We start from the raw sequence: 25,171 nt of genomic DNA on the forward strand, positions 1-25,171 counted from the left end.
CTTTGACAATGGTTAAATTACTTTAACACTTACTTGCAGTGGGCATTGGGAATATATCGGTTGACTGCTGAGGCCCAATAAATGTTTACCTGTTTACATCATAGCAAACAAAACTACATTTCTGTGACTGTACACATTGCTCAACATTGCAAAAACATATGAATTGAAATTGTTCACATAAAAAAATGTAAGTATCACCTTGGTATGGAAGTAATTAAATTAATAATATTAAATTGTTATAATACATTTGATTAATAAAGTGTTATCTATCTTATCTCATCTTGAGCCAACACTGTGCCTGGATCTGACTGTGTGACCTGACTTGTAGCTGGGTTTGGATCCATTACTGTACCCTGATGTGACACTGTGCCTAGAACTCTCGCTGTGCCTTGATGTGTGACTGTGTCCTGATGAGACGCTGTGCCTGGATCCATCACTGCGTTTGGGACTGCTAGATTTATGTTTTTCATGTTGAGAGTCTGAAAAATACACAAAGAATGTTCTTATATTTAACATGATTAGTTATTATACAAAAAAGTGGTTAATTTAATGCAATACACACTGAAAAAAAAGATTTGTTGGATTTACTCAATTGAATTATGGACATTGGTTCCACACATTCCGTTTGAGTTCAAAGTATCCTATACATTTATGTGGTTTCATTATAATACGGTTGTGTTAATCCTATGCAATTTCAAAAAGTAATGTGTACATAGTCTTTTCAAGTTATACTAACATAATTCTGTTATGCTAGTTTAACATTATTATTTTATTTCAGATATCTGCTTCAATCATGTTAATTCTGTGCAATTAAATCAAGTTATCTTAACATAATTTTAATAACTTCACTCAAATTAAATTTTAATACATATTTCAATGGTTTGTTGTCGCATGTTTCATTTCATGTAACACAAAAACCTTTTGTAAATCCTTTATTTAATAATTTGAACAATGTGTAATTTAAATGGCATGTCTAAATAACATTGTGCTTTCAAAAGCATAGCATAAATGACTTCTCTGATGATTAAATTTAATAAAAATACATATCAGTTTTAATTAGACTAGTATAAAAACAAAGACAGTTCATTTTGTATGCATAACATGTAGATCAACAATATATGTAAACCTTCATAAGTTTTACAAGATTTTTTTCTTTTTTTTTAAACAAGATCATAAACATAAGTAACATTATACTGCATGTAACTGTGTGTTTAAAAACTAATAAAACATTGTAACACTAATTTATTTCATTTTTCTCAGAAACCTTAAAACTGTACCCAAGAACACCAGTACCTGGAACTAGGGCTGCATGATGTGTCGTTTAAGCATCGATATCGCGATGTACGAATTCATGATAGTCACATCGCAGGATGTGCGATGTAGGCTGTCGTAGTTGATCCGTTATTCATTAACAGTACGGGCCAGCTGCTCCCCGGCTCTTGACGAATGTGATTCGCGGATTAATTGTACAGCTTAACCATCATAGAGTGAAAGTTTACCATTTACATGTGTTTTTAAGTCCTGTCAGTTTAACAGGGCAGAGAGAGCGCGCGGGAGCGCGCGAGAGAGAGTGAGAGAGAGAAAGAGCACAGGAGAGAGCACGAGAGAGAGAGAGAGAGACAGAGGGAGAGAGAGCGAGAGCGTGCGCGAGAGAAACAGAGGGAGAGAGAGAGAGAGAGAGGGAGAGGGAGAGAGAGCAAGCCCCGGCCGCACGCTCACCGTCTTTAAACAACACAAGCTCTCTCTCCCTCGCACATATTAATCAATTGACACAATGGTGTCGACGTTTAAATCATTTAAAATGAGAATGTAAGTGTGCTCACCCCATTTTTGTTTGTAAGAAAAAATTTGATTAGATTTCATATCGCAATATACTATCGCAGAAAAATTAAATATCGCAATGTCATTTTTTCCCAATATCGTGCAGCCCTACCTGGAACTGTTATTTCAAGAAAAAACACTTTCGTTTCAAAGATAATTATATATAGACCTTACAAAATAATGTGAAAATACAGTATCTGACCCTTACCTAAACTTTAAACAATGTATCTTATTTATGCTAGTTCATCCATGTGTCATAGATTCAGCTCTCTAATCAATCAACTTCTGAGCCAGTCCAAAGAAGGGCCAAATTCAGACAAAAAAAAAAAGATAAAGAAACAAGAGCAGGCAAAGGGGAACAGTCTAAACAACAAGATCACGGTTTACCCTCTGCGGTGGTCTTGCATGAAGGCTGCTGAAATTTTCTGAGGTTGATTGTTTGTAGTCTCAGTAGTCATTCGAAATCAGTCTATCTCACTGGTGGAGTTCAGATTTGAAATGTTGGGCCTTGATAGAGTTCACCTGCATCCAACTCCATGATGAGTTTTTGCAAAATTTCAGTTGTAAAATGCAACTTTGTGGGGTACTGCAGGTTAAGAGCATAAATTAGACCAAACAACATTGAAGTTGCTAAATCCACACTGTCGAGGTCCTGAAGCACTGCTACACCCTCTAGCACAATGCCTACATCATGGGCTTCATTGTCTGCAGTGTGCTTTATCACGAAGATGCCCATGGTAGTCTTCTCAATCGCACACTGTAAAAAATCTTCTTCCATGTCCTAAAGACAGAAAAAAAGATGAATATGTATTTAACACATGAACAAGAAATATGAGGGGTAGCATAATGGAATATTACTTAAAGAAAGGACTATCACAATGTTTTCCCTCCATTATATTTTTTACTTAAGAACTACTAAAATTGGGTTAGTTTTTTAGAACCCTAAACATCCGTGTTGACATCACGCATTGCAAATTAGCACATAAATGTCCGTTAAATTTTACACCATCTGTAAAATATACATCATGGGTGGCCAATCCTGCTCCTGGAGATCTACTGGAGATTTCTAGTAATCCTAAAGACCTTGATTAGCTGAATTAGGTGTGTTTCATTAAAGTTTGAGCTAAACTGTACAGAGCTGCGGCCCTCCAGGAATTGAGTTTGACACCCCTGGCTTTAGGTCATAACACAGTAAGAATAGGAAATAAGAAAAATATAATTAGACTTGTTAGAAATTAGAAATGTAATTTGTTTCCCACATGTGATACTAGCTATGTGCTGGTTTTAAGTAATGTGGCATATCATGGTATTGAATATGCACAGTAGGGTTATAGGGAATAGGGTTGCTGCTATAGACAGTGTTTTTAGTTATACTGGTGTTAAGTAGGGGTGTGCACGGATATTCGAACATTCGAATATTCGGTCTGCTGTAATTATTCGATAAATAAAAATGCTAATCGAATTTCGCTATATAAAAAAAAAAAAAAAATCCACAATAAAACCTGAGCACGCAAACTAAAACTAACAGCCTATATGCGTTGGGTGGCGCTGTGGAGCGTGCAGTGGAAACCAGTTGATAGTGTTTGACAAAATGGCGTCCTCTGCATCTAAGCGTAGCGAAGTTTGGAAATACTTTGATCAGAATGATCATCACGTAGTGTGCAAAATCTGTCAAGCGAAACTGAGTTACCACAACAGCACTTCTACAATGAGGAATCATCTTAAGTGCAAACACCGAAATATTATAATTGACGAACCTAATAATGAAGACACACAGCTGCCCATCACCATGTTCACGACTTCAAGTAGGCGGAGATGTACCCCCGAGCGAGCCGAGAAGACCACTCAACTCATAGCAAAAATGATCTCAAGAGATATGCTTCCTTTAAGTTTTGTCGAGGGGGAAGGTTTTAAGGAAGTCTTGCAGTTTCTTGAACCAGATTATGACATTCCTTCACGGAGAACCATAACAGCAAGAATAGAGCTTCAACATGAGAGTTCGGTTTCCAAACTAAAATCTACTTTGGCGACAGTAGACTTCGTGGCCATTACATCTGACAGTTGGACAGCATTAACCACAGAGTCCTATGTCACTATAACGTGCCATTTTATTGCTGACACTAAGGTGAACAGCTATGTCCTGCAAACCCGAGCAATGGAAGAGCAACACTCGGCTGCGAACCTGGCAGATTATTTGAAGACATCTGTAGAGCAATGGGGCCTGGACGGCAAAGTGGTCGCTTGCGTGCACGATAACGCAAGTAATATGATAGCCGCGAACAGAGACGTGAACTGGGAATCTGTACCTTGTTTCGCGCACACACTTCAATTGGCCATCAATGATGGATTTAAAGCTGCAAGCATGAATAGACTAATTGGTGCATGTAGTAGACTTGTAGGACATTTCCACCACAGCACGATCGCCTCAAATGCACTCAAGCAAAAACAAAGACAGTTAGAACTGCCTTTGCACATACTCGTGCAATACTGCAAAACACGCTGGAATTCGGCTGCTGATATGCTCGCGCGTTTACATGAACAGCGCTGGGCCATCACCGCTGTGCTCTCTGACAGGACTGTAACCAAACTGGCGGATGCTAAAACCCTGGAGCTAATCGACGATCACTGGCAGACAATTGAGGATTTGTTACCTGTGCTCCAGTCTCTAAAAACGGCAAGTGAAGCACTGGGTGGCGAAAACTACGTGTCAGTCTCCATGGTGTATCCACTTGTGCAAAGCCTTCTGTGCAGGTTCGTCTAGTTCTAACGAATGAATGAATATAAGTTAATAATTTGTTCAGATTCCTTTGATGTTGATTACTGATTTTTATTTCTAAATGGTTCTCTTTTTTTTTCTAAATTAGTTTTTTTTAAATATAAGCAAATAAATTCAAATGAATAAAATGCAGCTACATTAATTTGATAAGTGACTCCAGTCATGATTTATTTAAAAGATCACTTACAAAATAAATTATATACCGAAGAAGACCGCAGTTCTTATTAATTAATTAATTAATTTTTGTCTACAGACATCTTCAAATATGCCGTGGAGAATCACAGAAAGTGACCGAATTCAAAAGCATTGTTGGGGCATCTCTCAAGCAACTAATTAACACCGCTAACTTGGAGAATGCAGGGAAAACTCCTCTTCTCGCTTCTGCCCTAGACCTCGGCACAAACATCTCCAGTTCCTCTACGAAAGCATGAGAGAAGTAGTAAGAAAAAAACTCTTTAAACATTATCAGAGTATTATCCTTGATGCGAGTGGCACGGATGCAGCTGCCGTCACCAACGATGAAGAGGATGCAATGCCCACCCGTCGGAAAAGGCTGAGCCAGTTCTTCGGCGATGATTACGGAGAGTCCAGCCGAGACGAGTGGGAACAGTTCTTGCTGGAGCCATGTATTCCACCAGATGAGGATCCCATTCAGTGGTGGAACGAAAACAAGCGCTTCACGAAACTTAGTCAATTAGCACACCGTTATTTGTGTGTCCCGGCAACGTCTGTGCCGTCAGAGCGCGTTTTCTCCGCAGCCGGACTTATTGTTAACAGAATAAGGAGCAGACTTTCCCCCGATCATGTTGACATGCTTGTGTTCCTTAACAAGAACATGTAAAACAATAGAAAGAAAGCAAAAAAGATTTGCTAAAAGTTTAAAAGTTAAATATAGCCTAGGCTACGTTCTGTACTATAGCCTAATTGCTCCCTTTGCACAACACGCTGGAATTCGTGATTTTATTTATTTTTTATTTATTTTATTTTTTTGCTCTGTACTTTTTTGTTTGTTTGCAAACATTGTTAAAGGTTTTCAGCTACAAAACACGATGTAGTGTAATGTTTAAGCTTATTGTGCATATAAGCTTGTTCAAAAATGACGGAAACAATAAATGTTACTGAAAAATGAGGTCTGTCTCATGAAATTTAATTTAAATAAACGAATATTCGTTTTTTGTGAGCTAAAATATTCGAATGTGATATTTGCGGAAAACGCCCATCCCTAGTGTTAAGCCATAACACTGGATACATCATTTTTTGTACCGCGGCACCGCCCCCCCCCCCCACCAATGTTTCGATTTTTTTTTAATAGTAACAAAAATAATTTAGCCTAGTTCAGTTAGAGGACAGACATGTTTAAAAACTAAAAGCTCAATGCAGCATGCTGAACCGTGCATGAACGTCAGTGCACCACAGGGCAGGAGACAGATTTTATTTATCACGTGAGGAAAGCGAGTCAACCTGACTGACAAGAGTGAGGTGAGAAAGAGAAGACTACGGCAGATGTCTGTTTAGATAGGAAATGCAAAGGCACATGTTTGGCTATAATTTAGATTTTGAAAAGCCTATTGACTGGATGTTTTTTCAAACATGCATTTCTTATTTATTTTGTTCCACAGTGTAAGCTGATTACTTTATTTAAACTTTGTGTATTTAATAAAATATATTGTATATCAAGGTGTATATGCCGTGCCTCCAAGCATTCTTATTCATTTTGCTATTCAAATTTATGTTTCTTATTTATTTGGTTCCATAGTGTTTTGCTGATTTTCAACTTTTTATACCTATTTAAACTTTGTGTAGCCTAAGTAATTTGTTATTTTATTAGGCATATAAATTGTATTTTTATTAGTTTTGTTAATAAAAGTTCTGAGTTTGATGTATTTGTTGCTTGTGAAAGTTAAAAGTAAAAAGTGCATGGCGCTTTTTCAAGCTATTTGAAAGCCAAGAAATCAGAGGAAAAGAGGAAAACCTCGAACAATTGCTTGACGCCGAATTGCAACAATTCAATTGCTGCTAATTTGAAAGTGAAAGTAAAATGAGCACGCCACTTACAAACCAAGCGAAGAAAAGAGGGAAACTCCAATGAACCCCCCCCCCCCCACACACACACCAACGGTGATATCGGTATTACCAGTGTTGTCCTTGAATAAGTAAATATGTGTGCAAACATTTAGAAGTTAAACAATTAATGCTACATGTCTAGTGGATAAAATTTTTTTTTTTTTATTTATGTTGCAGTGTGCATATTTGATGAAACCATGGTTTTTAGATGTAGTAATATGTTGCTTGTTGAACATAGTACAGATTCCATCAGTTAAGCTATAACTACTCACCACATACTCCTGAATGAGATCTTTAGGGTCCTCATTAAGATAGATACACAGTCCTCTGATGGCAAGTTCACAAGCTGCATCAATGTCATCCTTAAAAATAAGCCAAAGCAGAAAAAGAAAGGTTAGTTTAAGATATTACTCAAATCACAATTAAACAAAAGAGCACAATGGGTCTCATTCACTAAAAGTTCCTAAAAATGTATGTGTATGGCAAATATGTTGTAGTCTAGAGAAATATAATAAAGATAATAGCTTGATTTTATTATGTGAGATGTAATGCAACTTACCTAATGCTAATAATATCAATTACAAAAAATAGAGTGTGAATACATGCACACAAACAAACAAAAAAAATTATAGTGTACTAACCTGACATCCAAACAATGCATTTTTAAAAATCAGTTCAATAAAGCAAAAATAACTGTCCGTGCCTTTTTGATCACTAATTTCCCAATTCATGTTCATAGTAAAACTTGATAATATTTCAACACAAAGAGAGGGTTTTTGCTAATTCAGCATCATCATATGCAATTAGCCAACTATATACGTTAGTAAACCTTTAAAATCTATTTCTATCTATAATCTGTCAATATTTAAACAAATGTTGATGTAAGAGATTATGTGAGCCTGGAGACTGTAAAATACCTTATGACTTTATATAATTTTTGGTTAAGTGTGTGACATGAAAGGGATCTTTTACAGGCAATCAGCCGTTATCACAAGAATAAATCCAGACAGTGTGATCAGGACCCGACGTGAATGAGGGTCTTGTATCACACTGAAGAGGTTTATTCAGTTATAACAGCCAGATGTCTGTACATTACCCAGCTTATTACATGGCTACTTACCTAATAAGTAAGTAATTAAAAATGATATATTGATTCAAATTATTTTATTAGCTAATTACTTTTGGTTTCGCTACAATGAGCTCTATGAACAATACATGACAAAAAAAGTCCCTGGACACAGGATTTATTTATTTATATTTTTTTGCAAACGTCTAGACATTTTGTTACACCTTTACTTAGTGATTATTTTGACTTATGTCTGTTCTAGAGACATATTACAACTTTTTGATAAAGCTCTAATTGGTTTTCTTTTGGAAATGTTTCAAATTCATACTGAATGTATTTATTACTGTAAAGCATAGTCTGTGTGTCAAAATCGTGATTAAAATGTATATGTCTTTTTTTTTTGTCCATTTCACACAGCCTCAAATGTCAGTTATGTTGCGGTCTATGGATGCGACTCAGAAAGCCTTCTGAAAAGACTTCGTTAAAGGGGATTATATGAATGTTTTTGATGTGATCACCATATGCAAGTGCAACTTTGCTCACTTACTTCAACTACAGTTGACATCATCTCTTTCAGCTTTCGGTCTTGTTGCCCTGGTCGCCTTTCAAACACCTTCAGAAAACCTTCATAGTGCTTCATAGTGAAGGTCAAGCTGTGACAGAAATTTTGACTGTAGAGGAACTGTTGTGTTTCGCTTGAACTCTGCATTCACCTGAAAGCACAATGTTAACAAAAATAAATTAGTTTAAACAATAAGATATGACTCTCTGTAAGACATATTCAACCAATTTTGGAAATCTATCACAAAGCTCATTGACATCAAAGAGAGCTGGCCATCTCATCATGAAGTCGCTGATCATAGGGGCACAACGAAGCACTTCTTGTCTCCTAAGTGCAAATGTTCTCTGCATTTTAGTTTTAATAGTCTCTCTATTGTTTTTTTTCTTCACATCTGAAAGAAGCTCAACTCTTGCAATCTACAGAGTATGGTCGTTCTCTCCAGGGGAATAGGAGGGGCAGTAGTACACTTCACCTCTCTTGGGCGTCTTTACATTGTAGGCAGGGCTTTTTTTTCCATCTGGCTTGTGCTTTAAAGAATTTACAGTAACTTAAGGACATCCAAGTTTTCGGGGATGTGTGCGATAGTTAGATAATTTGTACTTAAGGCTCACTTTCCAACTCCCATACCCAGTGTCTGAGCCCTTTTCTGTTAAACATGGATGCTTCTTGATGAGTGCCTCTCCCACTTGTTCAAACTCTCTGTCTGTGACAGACCTTGTATTGAACAATTTTTTGGACCAACCCCTCAAGACTTCAGCTTTATATCAGGAATAAGCAGTGTTCAATTTTCTCTAAAGACAACGATCTCTTCTGCACATGTCCAATCAAATAGTCAGCCAAGGGTTATTCATCAGTTAATTTCTACAAGGCTAACTGCCTTTGTTGGGGACTGACTTAGCTCGTAATTTGTCTGAACAGGCTTTGAAATTCCAAATGTACAGCAAATGTCACTGTAAAGAGAGAACGAGCAGAAATTAGTGATAACAACAACAGTTAATGATTTTAAGTAACAATTTACTGTACTCTTCCAAATTAAAGACAAAGCTATTTATAATATTACCCCCTTTTAATATGTACCTTTTTGGAAAAAGGCTTTTTAATTTTTTCCAAAATGTATGGTAAATACTAGAAAATTAACCAACATTCACTTTAAAAAACAATTTATAGCATACCATAAAATAACCTTTATTGCAGCAGTCATTTATAGTAATTATGATATCCATCTCAAAGTGACAACCATGTTAGTTAGCCAACAAAAACTTTATTAACTTAGATGTGAAATCCTAATATTGTAATTTAAAAACCTGCCTGAGAGAGATTTTTGTGAGTTATGGGGCGAGGGCGGGGCTATCGAGTATTCCTTTACTTGATAAAATAGGTCACTGCACTAAAAACATACTGTATGTTTAACTCAATTATTCGTTGGTAAATCAAAGACATGGAATGACAGAGCATTGAGCGAGCGCTTTTGCCCATTGCAGTGATATGACAACGGCTACGAACCCCTCCCCCACACAAATCCTAAAGTCCATGTTATTATTATTCACCTGATGAAAACTTGATTTCCATATGTAAATTGTTTAATCGGATTGTAGACGTTTGATAAACTAATGTTACCAGTAATATTTAAGGTTTACTTAACGTTAACGTTACCCACCCCAAGAAAAGAAAAAAAAAATCTGCGACAACACTCGACGAAATATACCATCGACATGATGATTTAAAAGCATGTGGGGTTATCTTAAAACATTATTGTTGCATTTAATCTGACAATGACTGCATTTTTATAATATATCATACGATTGATACTGAAATTCTTACCTTTTAATGAGCTTTGAAAACAAGTCAGTCAGTCCCCTCATGTCTCCTTTCCAAACCAACGGTCCTGGTGTGGTCTGGATTTCAAAGCGCATGCGCAGACGCTCTCGCGCACGTTGCTCCCGCGCAAACGATGTATTTCACAAACCTGAATTAGATTAATTATAGCCTACACAATGGAATTAAGTTGAGAAGAAAATACAAAGTAATTGTGTGACATGGGCCTATTTTAATTAAATAAATCAAACAGCAGAAAAAAATCATTTTACATGAACACCATTTGATTGAAATCTGAAACAATTTGAACATTTTCTTGCAAAGTGATTATATCATGTTTTGATAATTACGTTGAATTTCATTTAGAATTTAAACAATAAAATTATGTTTCCATCTTAAACATAAATGTATTAAGTAGTATGTAAGTGTATTGTTTTAGTAAATTCAGTAAAACTGCTTTTCCTTTTTTTCAGTGCATAAATACTTACTGGATGTGGACATTTCTCTGCCCTGAGGCCCCCCGACAAACTTAGCCTGACTGGACAAGGCTGGAATTTTAGAGTAAAAAAATATGAAAATAAACCTGTTAATGCTTTCATTTTATATTTTGTGTGTGTGTGTATACTCACAAGTTGACTTTACAGTTTCCTCATTCATAACTGGCTTTAACTTTGCTGGTGCAATGGGAAAGGGGGGAAGATTCTTACCTACTAAGATGCAATTTAAATAAAAAAATAAGAAAATCCATCTCTAATATTATGAATGTATAATGAATATAATGCCATCACGTGAATTTTTTACCCATCATGCTCTCGTCTTCCAACTCATCAGAATCTGTTTAGAACAATTCAACATTTTAGAACAAAAATTGTTATAAAAAAAAGAAAAGAAAATACATTTCCATGTTTGACATTCCTGTATTTAATGAGAAACACACCAACGACATACTCATCAAAATTTCTTTTCGCTCTTTTCCTCTTGCTACCAACCACTACCTCCTCTTCGGCTTGGCTGGTCAAGTTATAGCTTTCGCAGTCATGAATATTATCTAGAGGTGTAATAAACATTGTAATAACTGCAATAACTGACTAATTATGTCATACGTTAAACCATCCTTTAATCAAAACTTACCTGAAGTCATTTTTCTTTTAATTAATGGGAATATCAGCCAGTCATCCTGAGCGTCTTTTTTTCATCCTGAAAGCTTCTTTTGTTCTATTTTTTGGCCATTTAACTGTTTTGTTATTTATGTGTATCCAATTATTGGGAAGTGTGCCTTCTGTTTCTTTTCCATTTTCCACCCAGACAGCCCTGGCAAACATGCTCTGGAAAGGACAGTAAATGCATGTTACTTTAAGATGTATGTTACTTTATCAGCTAAGTCTATATCTATATCAACTTGTAGTAGAGGAGAAAGTATATATTCGTATCAGTATGTGTGGTCCTTAGGAATCAAACCCTTGTCTAACGGCATTGCTTACACCTGACATTATTAAAACCATTACAGTGTGGTCTTCTACAGTTAATTAAAATGGATAAGACTAAATTCAACCTTTAACATTTGTGCTCCATGCCATGGCGTAGGGGTATAAGGACATAACCACCAGTTTCTTGTGGAAGGCAAGCCACCTTGTGGATGAGATCTGTTTTATGCAGTAGTCCTCTTTTTTAATCCTGCCCTGTCCATTCCCAGTGCACACTATATTCAGAAATTTGGAGCTGCAGGGTTGATGAAATAGTGTTGTAGTGTAGCAATTGTGCACTCAAAAGTTCCATCGGGATTTTTTTCTTGAATGAAAGCAAAGCTTTCATCTTTAAAGAGAAAACACGAGTCTTTTTCTCTCAAAGAAGCAAGCACAGCCTGTGTGGCATGTTGCGTTTTGCTCATGTTGTTGTTATCTCCATGTTCAATCTCAGACAAACGCCTGGTGACCTGTTCCAGGGGACTTTTCCCATTCCTCACACATTTTTTGATTCTTTACAAGTAGTTTTCAAAAGGAAAACAGCTAATTTCATTTAGTGAACGGTTGAAGTGTCTGACATCTTCGTGAAGGTGCAATAGTCCATGTACATTGTACACAGGAAAACACTTGCCATACAGGTCAGCACTGCACATGACAAAGTGCTTCATTAGCTCATGGGCAAACTCAAGGTAACTATTCCGGATCTTGTTATCTGGCTCCAGCATTAAGGACATTGCCACAGATAATGACAGGAAATGGCTGTATTTCTCGGGGGACAACACATCTTTCAGTACCACAGGACCTGTGTATAACAAAAACTGGCGTAATTCAGTGGCCTTCCACCTGTCCAAATCATGTAAACCCCGGGGTTGCCTTGCAAATTCACTTGGCTTCTTCCCTCTCAGGGCATACAGTTTTTGAGATATCTCCCCCTTTTGCATTACAGATGAACGACAGTGGTTCGAGCCTTTAGTCAAGAACAGCATGAGGCGTCTAACAACTCCCAAGATGACCATATGCATGTAGTCTAAAACAAAAGAGCTCATGCAAGGAATTGATGCAGGAATTAAAGGGCTGACACCGGTTTGGTGGCTGCTGTACTCTTTTCTGCTGAAAGCTTCATCTGTTCGAAGACAGCATTCCTGTTCACTGAACACAATTCTTCCCTCGACATGCTCACCTCTGATTACACATCTTTCACAACTCTCATAGGAATTGTGATTCTTTATACATTTCAGATATGCTCTTGCCGGGGCATCGCAAATAAAAGCTTCAATATGGATGGTGTAAGTCTGATCTTCATAACTAATCCCATTGTTCTGGAGATGCTTGTACTCGTTTAAAAAGTCACACTGTAAAAAATCCAACTCACAAAAAGTTAGACTAATTATTATATCTAAGTTAACTGGACAATTAAATGCAAAAATGTTGGCTTAACTAGTGAAAAGTCATTGGTTCAACAATTGTTGAACCAACATAGTACTAGTTGTAAATTCGATTTGTAAATGCGAGTTAACAAGCATACAAGTTGGGTTGGAAGTTGGAGCATGCGCACTGTAACGACCACGAAGTTGGCGCATGTGCAGTGAAGCGTGCGGGCGCGCGAACACCGAACAGTGGAAAGACGAAGGAGCCATTTTGACCATCAGCGTGCGAGACCTACGGATTTACTTGCGTCCAACTGCATCCAACGTGTTTCTTCTCAAAGTCATCATTTTATGTAAGTAATAAGTAGAATATATGCATTATTTTGAAGTTGTTTGTAAAATTAGTATGTATTATTGATCGCAAAGCCCTGTTAACGTATGCATGGTATGATTTTTTTTTTCTATGAGCAAGATTAACTGTTTAACAAGTCTCCTAACTTCAGCATTCAGCATGTAAAATGTTTATAATAGAATCTGAGGTAATCGTTTTGAGTTAAGAAGTTCGAAATCGCCACTTATTTTAAACTAACTTTATTTAGTTTGGGAATTTTTTGCAATAACGTGACACCAAAGAAATATTTTAAAGTCGACTCTTTATCTTGAATTTATAGGCTAATGTTATTCACACACGCGTTGCCGTGGGCTAATATAAATTTCCCATTTCAGACAACTCAAAGTCAGTGAAAATCTGCACATTTTGTCCTTGTGCCCTTTGCCTGGCTAGGCATTCTCACATGTTCTACTCATCGGAATCGACAAGACTGCTAAGTTAACGGCTCATTTAAAGTAAGTATCATTTTATGTAAGTAATAAGTAGAATATATGCATTATTTTGAAGTTGTTTGTAAAATTAGTATGTATTATTGATCGCAAAGCCCTGTTAACGTATGCATGGTATGATTTTTTTTCTACAAGCAAGATTAACTGTTAAACAAGTCTCCTAACTTCAGCATGTAAAATGTTTATAATAGAATCTGAGGTAATCGTTTTGAGTTAAGAAGTTCGAAATCCACTTATTTTAAACTAACTTTATTTAGTTTGGGATTTTTTTGCAATAACGTGACACCAAAGAAATATTTTAAAGTCGACTCTTTATCCTGAATTTATAGGCTAACTCCCTACGTTGCTAGGTTACGAGAGAGTGAGTTCTTTTGTTCATGCAACCAAACTTGCTTCGCCAACCTCTTTTTCTTCCGGCGAAGATTTTTTTTATCGAATGTTTCAACGTTATATCGAATGCGTTTTTTCTTGATATCGATTACGTGTCTATCGCGATACATATCATTATTGTTTTATCACCCAGCTCTAATGCTTTTGTATTCATTTTGGGTTTTAAGGTTACATGCATACAGTTCTGCTCTAGCAGTGTCCTTATGTTTGCATTTCAGATTTTGGCACTCATCAGCACATGCAATGCAAAATTTCAGATTTTCCCACTCTGCTCAAGATGTCCTTCTGAAACACATTAGACTACGACATGGAGGAGGAAGAAATTGGCCCTGTTTTTATGACAATTGTGTCTGCACCTTCAAAAACCCAAGTTCACTTAAATCACATCTTTCCAAAATACACAACAGAAGCAGAAAAAGAATAGAAAATTCCACATTTTTTTGTGATTTGTGTGATTTCAACGAGATCTGCACTGAAACCCAGTTCTTCTCTCATCTTGGAAAACATCTACGGAATAAAGAAACTATTCTGTGCCCCTTTCAGAGATGTGGATTCAAAACAAATAATCTCACAACCTTTAGCAGTCATAGAACAAGAAAAGATAAAAATCAGACCGTCAAAGATTTCAGATTAGTATGCAAAGAATCAGAAAAAGTCTTCGATGACACAGAGCCAGATGTGTACAGTGATCCTGAAGAAGGACCATCATCACATGACCAAGACAAATCTATAGAGCAGAACACAGAAAGTGTTGATGCTGAGATGCTTGAACATAAACTTGCGCATCTTTTTCTTTCTATGCAAACTGTATTGCATATTTCTAAAAGTGCAATACAAGAAATAGTGGAGCAGTTACATGACATTTTCCATTTTTCTAAGTTCCTTGCGGATGATAAAGTAAGAGAAATACTTGCTAATCATAACATATCAGATTGTCAGGTTGTCCAAGACATTACAGATGCAATATTTCAAACAAATCCTCTTTTTGTTACTACTTCTGCGAAAGGCAAATTATCTACAGATTACAGAAGAAATTTATATTTTAAAGAGCAATTTGCAGTGATTGCATTTTTTTGAAGTCAAAAAATTTTTTTATGTTTATGTTTCTATTACAACCCAGCTACAATGTTTATTAAGCCATAAAGAGTTTTTAGACAAGGTTGTATTTAATCAGGAGTCTTTGCCTGGCCATTACAAGTCTTTTCAAGATGGAAGATACTACAAAGAGAACAAACTGTTAGGTGAAGAGGATGTTAGTATTTCTTTAGGGTTATACATTGATGACTTTGAAGTCTGCAACTCCCTCGGTACCTCAAGAAAGATACATAAAATTACTGCTGTATATTGGGTCGTTCTAAATTTGCCATCAAAAGGTCGCTCCACTCTCAATTTAATTAATCTTGCAGCTCTGGGAAAGAGTGATGATGTGCGATTGTTTGGTTATGAAAAGTTCCTCGACCCATTGATAAAGGATGTAAAGTCCCTGGAACAGGTGGGGATATTTGCTCCAGCTTTACAGCAGTACATAAAGGGTACTGTGTTTTGCATTTGTGCAGACAATCTTGGTGCCCATGGCCTTGCAGGCTTCCAAAAAAGCTTCATTGTTGAGAAATTTTGCAGATTCTGCTTAATATCTCAAAAACAAATTGCCAACACTGAGCCTGGAGATTTTTTGTTAAGAACTCCAGAACAACACAACTCTCTGGTGGAGGAACTTCAAAAAGGTGACCAGCCCCAAAGTTTGAATGGTGTGAAAAAGGAGTGTGTTCTTAGTAAGCACTTATCCTACTTCCATCCAATCACAGGATTTCCTGCAGATGTTTTACATGACTTTTTTGAAGGGATTATTCCTGTTGAACTATCTCTGTGTCTTAAGCACTTGATTTCAAAAGGATTTATATCACTAGATGAACTGAACAGTCGTATCAAGTCCTTCCCTTACAAATATGCGGACCGTGTAAATAAACCACAGAAAATTCCCAAATCTAGTTTTGCCAAGGGAACAATTGGTGGCAATGGGCACGAAAATTGGACACTCTTGCGATTGCTACCTCTCATTATTGGATCCAGCATACCTGAAAATGATCCGGCATGGGAGATTTTGATGGACCTCAAACAGATTGTAGAATTGGTTGTATCTACAAAGTTTTCAGAAGAGACATTATGCTATTTGGAGGCTAAAATAGCAGATCATCGGAAGTTACTCACAGAGACATATCCAGATTTCAAATTAAGACCAAAACACCACTTTGTCGATCATTACCCACACCTGATCCGCTGCTTTGGGCCATTAGTGGAATTATCGACCATCAGATTTGAGGCCAAGCATAGTTTTTTTTTAAAAAGTGGTGCATGATACCCACAATTTCAAGAATGTGCTTCTCACTTTGGCAACAAAGCATCAGCAAATGTCTGCATGTTATTTAGAAGGGCATTCTCTCTTCAAGCCACAGTTATATGTTGAGAAAATTAAAGTGGTTGAGACCAATCCTTTAGATACAACACTGAGGGTAGCCGTGACCAAAAAATGTCCTCATAAGAAAACTGTTTCTTTAAGCTCTGATGTACGTCTCCAAGGTGTCAGATATGTTAAGGACATGATCATTTCTGCTGGCCAGTGCAGTGGTTTGCCAGAATTCTTTAGGATTGTTAGTATTATGATTGATGAAAACAATGTATCATTTATCTCTAAAAAACTGTAATGCTGGTATTTGGAACATTACAGATACTTTGAACTTACTGAAAGCAGTTACACGCCAATAGATATTCTGGAGCCGGAGTCTTTGAATGATCCCACCCCACTGCAAGCATATAAAGTAGGAGGAAAGCTGCTGGTATCTCTAAAAGTCTTCCTCCATTAAAAGGTAAGTGCTTTTTATTGTTGTTTTTCAATTAGTTTGTAAGAAAGTTAATTTTCTTGCAATATGTCTTGCTGTGGTGAGCATGATGAGGTTGAGGGCCATGAGAGAATGGCATTAGGCCGGTGGTGTGATTACTGATGACCGACACCTGTGTGATGCACCAGTGTTGTATCTCTCATGGAGCGGAAGCATAAAAGTAGGAGTAATCACATTGAAGGACGAGATGTTCACGATCGTAGTTCCTACTTTTATGCTTCTGCTCCTCCGTTAGAGATACAAGACCACTGAGACATGCAGATGTCGGTCATCAATAATCACACCACCGACCTCACGCTGTTCTCTCACGGCCCTCAATCTCGTCCTGCTCACCACACGTGTATTCTCATACACCGCAAAAAATGCTTTTCTTTATCAGTACTTTTGTTTCGTTTCCAGTCCAAATATCAACAAAATTCTTAAGTCAAGATGCATTTACTAGATGAGTTAAAGGCCATACAGATATTTAGTCTTGTTTTCTTTTTAAATAAATCAAATTTAAGTGAGTTGTTGCTTAGAACAAGCCAATGGCACTCAACAGAAAACAAGATCTAATATCTTATGGCATTTCACTCGTCTAATAAATGCATCTTGATTTAAGAATACTTTGATGTTAGGACTAGAAACAAGACATAAATACAGAGTAAGAAAATCATGTTTTGCGGTGTAGTTTACACAAACTTAGTGTGTAAAGTTGTAATTATGCCTTTCACACATAAAACAAAATATTTAGGATATCTTGTCTCCACAGAAATGTTGCTAAACTTGGTAATTACAGATCTAAACTCCGTTCAGCTGGTTGCAACGAAGTCAGTATCAACAGGAAAAGAGGAGGTGATGGAGCAGGTGCTGTGAAAAAGGCCAAACGAGGAGAGGTTAATTATTTGCCAGATCATCCTACAGGCCAATCTGATGATTCTCTCGAGGAGGAAAGGCTCTTCTTGGTAGAGGAAATGAAGAAGAAAACCAAGAATGAAGTGCTTATCAATCAGAAAATGAGCTTGACTTTCTCCCTCCAACGAAAGGAGATTGTGGAAGTAGTGCCAATGGTATCTGAAGTGTTGGAACGATGGCCTGCCCTGTTTTCTTCCAAATGAGGTAAAATGAAGATGGTTGAAGTGAAATTATTTGGGTGTAGATGATCTTTAATGCATTTAATTTTTTCTGTTGCTTGTAAATGTCTGTTGTAAGCCATTTGAAGCCAGTTAGTCAATGTTACAACCAAGACCTGTTTTATTTCTATCAACAGTTATGTAATGAATTCAAACGCATTACCAGTGTGGACCTCCTCGATACTTTCAGATCAGCAATACACCAGCACACTCCACAACTCCTCAAGTTGTACAGAGCAAGAAAGGGGGCATTTGGAAACGAAATGGAAGATCTTCTCAACAAGCTTGATCAGCAGGTAACTTGTTAAAGTTACCAATAGATAGATGTTTTTAAAAAACGATTTATAAGAGCCATTTGCTATTTTATTTTCAGAAGATATTCCCAGGTATACCCAGGTGGGTGTTTGACTCATGGTCATAGTACAAAGGACTATAGGTTGAAATTACCCTGAACAACCTCTTTAAAGGAGAACTCCAATTAATTTTAACATGGAGATATTTTTTATTTTATTTTTTGTAAATTTGGAGTGTACAATGTCAAAAATCAGTGTTGCCTACACGTGTTATCCTCTTTTTAAAATTTGCACCCTGTTGACTTAAATGGGGCTAGTTTTAAACCTGCTTTTAGCCTCTTAACATCCTTGATATGACATTTCAAGTGCCCAGCCATTATGAGTGATTCCTTCAAGAGGGAGTACGGTGAATATGACTGACTGCATAAGATGTAAAAGATATGAATAAAAGTGATGTTAATTCAGCCAGCACACATCGTGTTTACATCCAGTTTTCGGTCGACTGTTCGACAGTACCCAACAGTGTACACTGTTCTATGTACTGTAAAATTATCTCAATGTTAAAATTGACTGAAGTTCTCCTTTAAAAACAAACAGATTGTTTTGATTATTCATTAGTTATTGATTTAAAGTATATTTTTGCAAATACACCATGATTCAGTCAATGATTTTGTATGCAATTTGTTAATCTCTAATATTTTGAATTTTAATGAAACTGAAAATATACCATCTTGGTTATTATAATTGCTTTTTTGTGATGTAGCTTATTCAGGGCAGTACTAAATTGAAAAATAGCCAATTGTATTTTGTGTATTTATGTACTTTATAAAATTATTAACATCTTGCAGATTCTGAAGGTGGGATTGCAAAATTTAGAGCACATCAATTACTTAATAGTTCCTTCTTTTTTTTTGTTGTTGTTGTTGGTGTCAAGTGATACTGATTTATTCTTTTTTTTTTATTATTATCATCAGGACAAGACTCCAGAGGACAGACAGACCAGAGGGATGAAGGTGGGAATCCTTATTGTAATTGAAGATGATGCCTGCCCCAGCACACTGCCCAGTGTCATCAAATTTTCTGTTGTGTTGGAGGAGGTAATTGTACTGAAAGATGCTGCAGATTTGCAGTCTGCACTTGCTTACCTCTTAGGCCTTCTGTTTGCCTTGGATTTTGAGTACCCGAAGCAACTAAAATACACTTTCGAGGTTATTGAGAAGGTGTTCATGGAGATGGGCAGCACTCATTGTTCTCCTAGGGTAATGTCCCTAAAAAATAAGCTATTACTGTGATGTTGCATTTATCTTAAGCATTTAAGATGCAAGTACATAGTTTTTTTTTGTATTTTTTGAAATGTGCTTTCATTTTGTTTGAATTTTTTTTTTAACTGTAAACCTGATTGTGATAAACATTGTGCCACTCTTTCAGCACTTTAAGGCCAAACGTTAACCTGCACTTGCATATACTTGTTCGGCTTTCTGTTTGCCGTTGATTTTGAGTACCCAGAGAAACGGAAATACTCTTTTGAGGTTATTGAAGGTGTTCATGGAGATGAGCTCTCATTGTTCTGCTAGTACCTCAAAACTAAGATTTTACTGTGACTTGTTTTTAAACTGTAAACTTGAGGTTGTGTAAAATTGTGCCACTGTTTCAGCAATTTAAGCCCAAACGTTGAAGGAACACGCCAACTTTTTAGGCCATTAGCTAATTCACAGTATACCCCAGAGTTAAATATGTCCATACATACCCTTCTCATCTTTGTGTGTGCTGTAACTCTGTCTGACGATCCCACTGCCAGCCTAGCTTAGCACAAAGACTGGAGGCAAATGGCTCCAGCTAGCATACTGCTCCCAATATGTGACAAAAAAAAACAGACCTTGTTATTTATACTAGCTGTAACTATACAAATCTTAACATGTAAATAGGAAAATGTTGGTGGTGTTTTGTCACTTATTTGGGATTGGTATGCTAGTTTGAATCATTTACCTCCAGTCTGTGTGCGAAGCTAGGCTAGTGGTGGGTGTGTCAGACAGAGTTACGGCATGCACAGAGATGAAAAGGATGTGTATGGACTTATCTAACTCTGGGGAAACAGTAAATAAGCTAAAGTCCCAAAAAGTCAGCGTGCTGCTTTAACTTGCACTTACATTGCTCATTTGTGTTTCATATTAACAATTTTAAATGTTACGCATAGAACGTGTCAATGTGATAACACTTTGAATGTTAAAGAAAGTGTTTTTTCTGCATTTTGTTTTATTACTTTAAGAATAAGTATAGCTATTGAACATTGTTTTTAGCTGTTATGAAATAAAACTTCCAACAAAATTTCAAGAATGTAGTAGTTTTATTTTTTTAAACCTGTAATGTTTAAAAACACATTTTTAGTCCACTTAACATACTTTATTAAGTTAACATAACATTAAAAGTTGAAATTTTAGAATTTTCTAAGTTTTTTTAACTACAAAAACTCAATCAGCTGAACAAAAGATCTTAAGTTGGGAGAAATGTGACTTTACTTAGTGAATTGAGTTAAGTGAACTACTTGATTTAAAAGTTGAGTAAACTCAAAAAAGCCATGCAGCAAGTTGCCTCGAAATTGAGTTAAGTCAACTTTTTTTTTTTTTACAGTGCAGAAAGAAACTCTTCCAGGGGACTGGGCTTCTTTTGTCCACAAAATATAGCCACAATAAATGGATCAAAATGGCTAAACTTCGCAAGTATTGGTCAGAAATGAATGCCGCTACTTTTGAAAAGCGGAATGCCATCAATGTTTACACTGAGGTGTACAGCGTTACTCTCTGTCTGACTTAAAAACTGGCGGATCCCCTTCTCTAAGCCATAGTATTTGTACTGCCCGCTACATTTACCAATAGATGTTTTATCTTGTGGTGTAGAAAGAAGTGTCCTTGCATCCATAGGCAAAGAGTGCCCTTGTTTTCTTAATACGGACAGTAACTCATTCACAGATCTGTGTGTCTCTCTGTTTTTTGTGGCCCACTGTCTCAAGTCGTCCTCCAGGTTTACATTCACTTCTTCATCATTTTGTTTGTGTTCTAAATCTGTAGTCTCCTGGTTGTTGTCATCACTATTGGATTCTAAACTGTCTAAACTATTTGTAGTCCCAGGCTCACTGTCAAAAGCATTTGGAATACCAGGCAGACTGTCATCACTGTCTGAAACTTGCAGAAGTTGATCCAGTTCTCGTTTTCTTTTTCGCCATATATTTTCAAGTAAGCCATCTGTAAAACAAGTAAGTGAGGGTGGACAAGTTTGTTTTTTGCATTTACTCAGTTAAGTTGTATGTACTTGGAAAACGTATTTTAAGCTTGACAAATTTAGTCAAATTTAGGACATATGGAATTTTTTTTTTTTTTAATTCAGTACCAATTATACCGATCAGTACCTTATTTTTTTATTTTAACCACACTATAAAAAAGTTTTTTTTTTGTGCTGCATTAAATGTTTAGTTAATTCAAATAACCAATTTGTCACCTAGTACAGCTTGAGATTTCATGTTGGCTAAATGCTCCAGTTACTCACGTTGCCTCCCTGAAATAAGGGAACGAGCATTATGTTGTCTTTTGACAACTTGTATGGGGAAACCCCTGTTTACTCTGTTAACTAAACATGATTTGTTAACATTTCTAATGGCTCTCAAGCCTGCCAAGGGCTGGCTGACTGCTGACTGCTATTTAAGTCGGCCCAGAGTGCCATTTCATCAGAATCAATGACTAGCATGGCTAGTTATGCAGCGCTTGTTCCCTTATCTCAGGGAGCTGAGGTTACCGGAGCGTTACCTATCGGAAACTAACTCCCGTTGCGTCATCTTTTGCTGACTTGGCTGGAAAACGCATCCATGCTACAAGTAGATGCAGAACTAAGCCTGCTCTACAAATTCAGCCCAGGAACACTCAGTGAGGGCTCCATTAGCCTGAGCCACAAAGAGACCTGAGAATATTCCGAGGTCTTCTTGACAAAACTCTCCCCACCCGAGGGGAGGGAAAAAGCAAATTTTAAGAGGATAAGATCCGCGCCTGGAGGGCAGGGATTTCCAAATTGTAGAATCTAATAAAGGTAAACAGTGGCAGCCACACAGATCTTCCCAATGGAGATTCCACTGGACCAGGCCCAACTTAACTTTTTTTTTTTTTTTACAGTGCCAAAATAATTAATTGCTGGAAGAGTATATATACCAGTGTCGCTTTGCCCCATTAAATTAGTATTGCTAATTCATTGTCTGTCGACTACTTCATAACTGTCAGGAGTTGGCACATAAGAAAGAGAATGGATTAACTCAGACAGGTTTAGTGATCAATTCAGGTAAGTGAATGACAGTGGTAAGGGCTGGTTGACTTGTGAATAACTTTTGGTCTTGATTTTGCTGGTGGACATGAAATGCAGGATAGAGGAAGCACACACCACTGTACAGAGGTAACTAACATGACATCAGGGGATTCAATGATGGGGATCAGAAGATGTGACAGGGGACTGAACAATGGCGAGACACAAATCTGTAACATGTGAAAAGAGGAGGTAAGCTGTCTTGATTCGCTGTCGCCTCTGGCTTGCTTAGTTAGGGACATTTCATTTATAGCAATTTATTGCAAATTATTGCACAGATACTATTTAAACTGAACTGAGCTGCATGATGACATCACTGAATTCAATGATGAACTGCCTTTAACTGTCATTTTGCATTATTGACACACTGTTTTCCTGATTAATGTTGTTCAGTTGCTTTGACGCAATATTTTTTGTTTAAAGCGCTATATAAATAAAGGTGACTTGACTTGACCAGTCAGACTCCAGACATTGACAAATGAGTGGCGAATGTTTTTATGCCTGGTTCCAGGCGTGCATATTGGATAGTGATGGATCAGGAAATTGCGATGACTTGACTGAGCTGGGGCTACAGGACAGCCAGTTAGTTGTCCGTGGAGTCCTAGCAAAGCATACTTCATGTCAGTCCGTAACTTTGGAATACCTCTGGAGTGTTGGCAGGTCTTTAATCGCCAACTAGACTTAGAAGCATAGTGAGTCCTGGCAGGGTCAGGAGGTATCATTACTATAGCAGTGTCCTCAGTGGTTGTGATGGCTGAGCCTGATGACTGATGCAGGTTCTATGGCTGCAATGAAGGAACATAGAGCAGCTTCCATAGGTGACATGGAGAAGCAGGTTGCAACTTCTTTCGCTATGATGATGGAGCTTGGAATGGTCTCTGTGGCATGAATCAATTATGTATAAATACATATGCAAAATAATTTCAGTCTGTCCTTAATGTTTTTCTTAGAGAGAAGTGACATCATTGTTGCCTTTCTTGACAACAGGCCGTTGTCCAAAAGTCTTCACCTCACTGTATGTGCAGATGCACTCTAACCCACCTGCTGCCAATACTGAGCAAGCTCTGCACTGGTGGTGACACGATTCTGTAGCTGACTCCTTAGGAGGAGACACTTGCTGGACACTTTGGGGCGTCCTGAAGACTTTTTCACTGTAGTTGAACTCCTCTCCTTGAAATTCCTGATGATCTGGTAAATGTTTCTTTCTGGCACAATATTCTTTGTAGCAATTTCTTTTCTCACTATCTGTGCTGAAGTTTAGTGGAATGGCTTGCAATAGGGTATGGTCAAATACAAACAATGCACAACCATGGTTTCTCAAAGTGCATAATTAAAATAAAAAATGGTGCGTCACATATCTTTAAAAGACCTATATGGGATGTGTGTGAACGCATGTACATTCTGTTTGAAAATGATTAAAAAGATGGTAACCAATGACTTTATTTGAATTGGCAAAGGAACAGAATTATACATTTTTAAGGTTCTACTTCCAAGTAAAAAGATATGTTGTCTGATGTGTGACAGCAAATGTTCTCTTTTTTGGTGAACCAAACCGTCAAACAAAGTATAAGAAAATTACTTGCCTTGAAACGTTGGCAGGAAAAAAAAAAATCTGTGGTGGAGGCAGTGTAGGACAATGCAAAAATCTAATAATTTAAAGGGAGGATAGTAATATGTTACTCACAATTGTTCACATTACTGTACACAACACTGAAATACACATATGTTGAGTATTCTGTAAATATTAATATTTAAGATAAATCTTAAGACAGACATTGAGCGTGTGTCTCAATCAGTTCCCTACCTCCCTATGTCATGAATCAGTATATCATGTACATGAATTTAGGCACTAGTAAGGCAGTAAGGACCCAGGCTCACTTCACATTGGGACACTTCATGTGTGGTGAGTTTGTACACGTGATCCATATTTTGTGCTTCGGAACTTCCTTTAAAGGAACATAGTGAGACATGGTGCATTGTGGGACTTTTAAGGGAACGAATGTTTCAGTGCACTGATAGAATTTTGTGATTGTGATTTTGTGATTGAGACAGTGTAAAGGGGACCCTACACACTGACGCATCTCACAGCAGTTTGTGACAAAGTCATGAAATGTAATCTATTGATTCGTGTTCGTGAACACGAAATTCCCTTTTTTTCCATGTCACTAAGCACAACTTTCGATCTAATGTATTTCAATAGGAAGCATTTTTCGTGTCTGCTTCACATTTTTCTTTCTGCCGTGGGAGCATTGTTTTTTTCTTATTTGTTATTTATTTTGAAACTTTAAACACTATATTACTCAACATTTAACCAGGAGATTTTATCCTTGTTTTATTGCTTTATATTCTGTATGCTGCTAACCA

The 25,171-nt window shown here is 37.0% G+C and overlaps 2 protein-coding genes across 2 annotated transcripts in view; both read right to left on the minus strand.

Moving 5' to 3' along the window:
- Window positions 1-25,171, minus strand: part of LOC132150315 (zinc finger protein 271-like) — a 96,257-nt gene that overhangs the window by 54,447 nt on the left and 16,639 nt on the right. The gene's annotated exons all lie outside the window — the stretch shown is intronic.
- LOC132145433 (uncharacterized) lies at window positions 1,747-11,245 on the minus strand. The gene is made up of 6 exons (XM_059556875.1): window positions 11,236-11,245; window positions 11,042-11,152; window positions 10,893-10,938; window positions 8,275-8,380; window positions 6,934-7,023; window positions 1,747-2,602 (listed from the first exon to the last, which is right to left on the minus strand). Exons 1-6 carry the CDS (start codon window positions 11,243-11,245, stop codon window positions 2,309-2,311), a joined length of 657 nt encoding a protein of 218 aa, XP_059412858.1. The 3' UTR covers window positions 1,747-2,308.

This window comes from Carassius carassius, chromosome 1, assembly GCF_963082965.1.
Source record: "Carassius carassius chromosome 1, fCarCar2.1, whole genome shotgun sequence".
In the NCBI taxonomy this organism is placed as follows: Eukaryota; Metazoa; Chordata; class Actinopteri; order Cypriniformes; family Cyprinidae; genus Carassius; species Carassius carassius.

Bases quoted from the DNA above. Each gene is read 5' to 3' on its own strand.
- LOC132145433 (XM_059556875.1), bottom strand. The intron at 7,024-8,274 runs GTAAGTGAGCAA...CTTATTTTTAAG, and splicing joins TGATGTCAACTGTAGTTGAA to GATGACATTGATGCAGCTTG. The intron at 2,603-6,933 runs GTGAGTAGTTAT...TTCTGTCTTTAG, and splicing joins ATCTCATTCAGGAGTATGTG to GACATGGAAGAAGATTTTTT.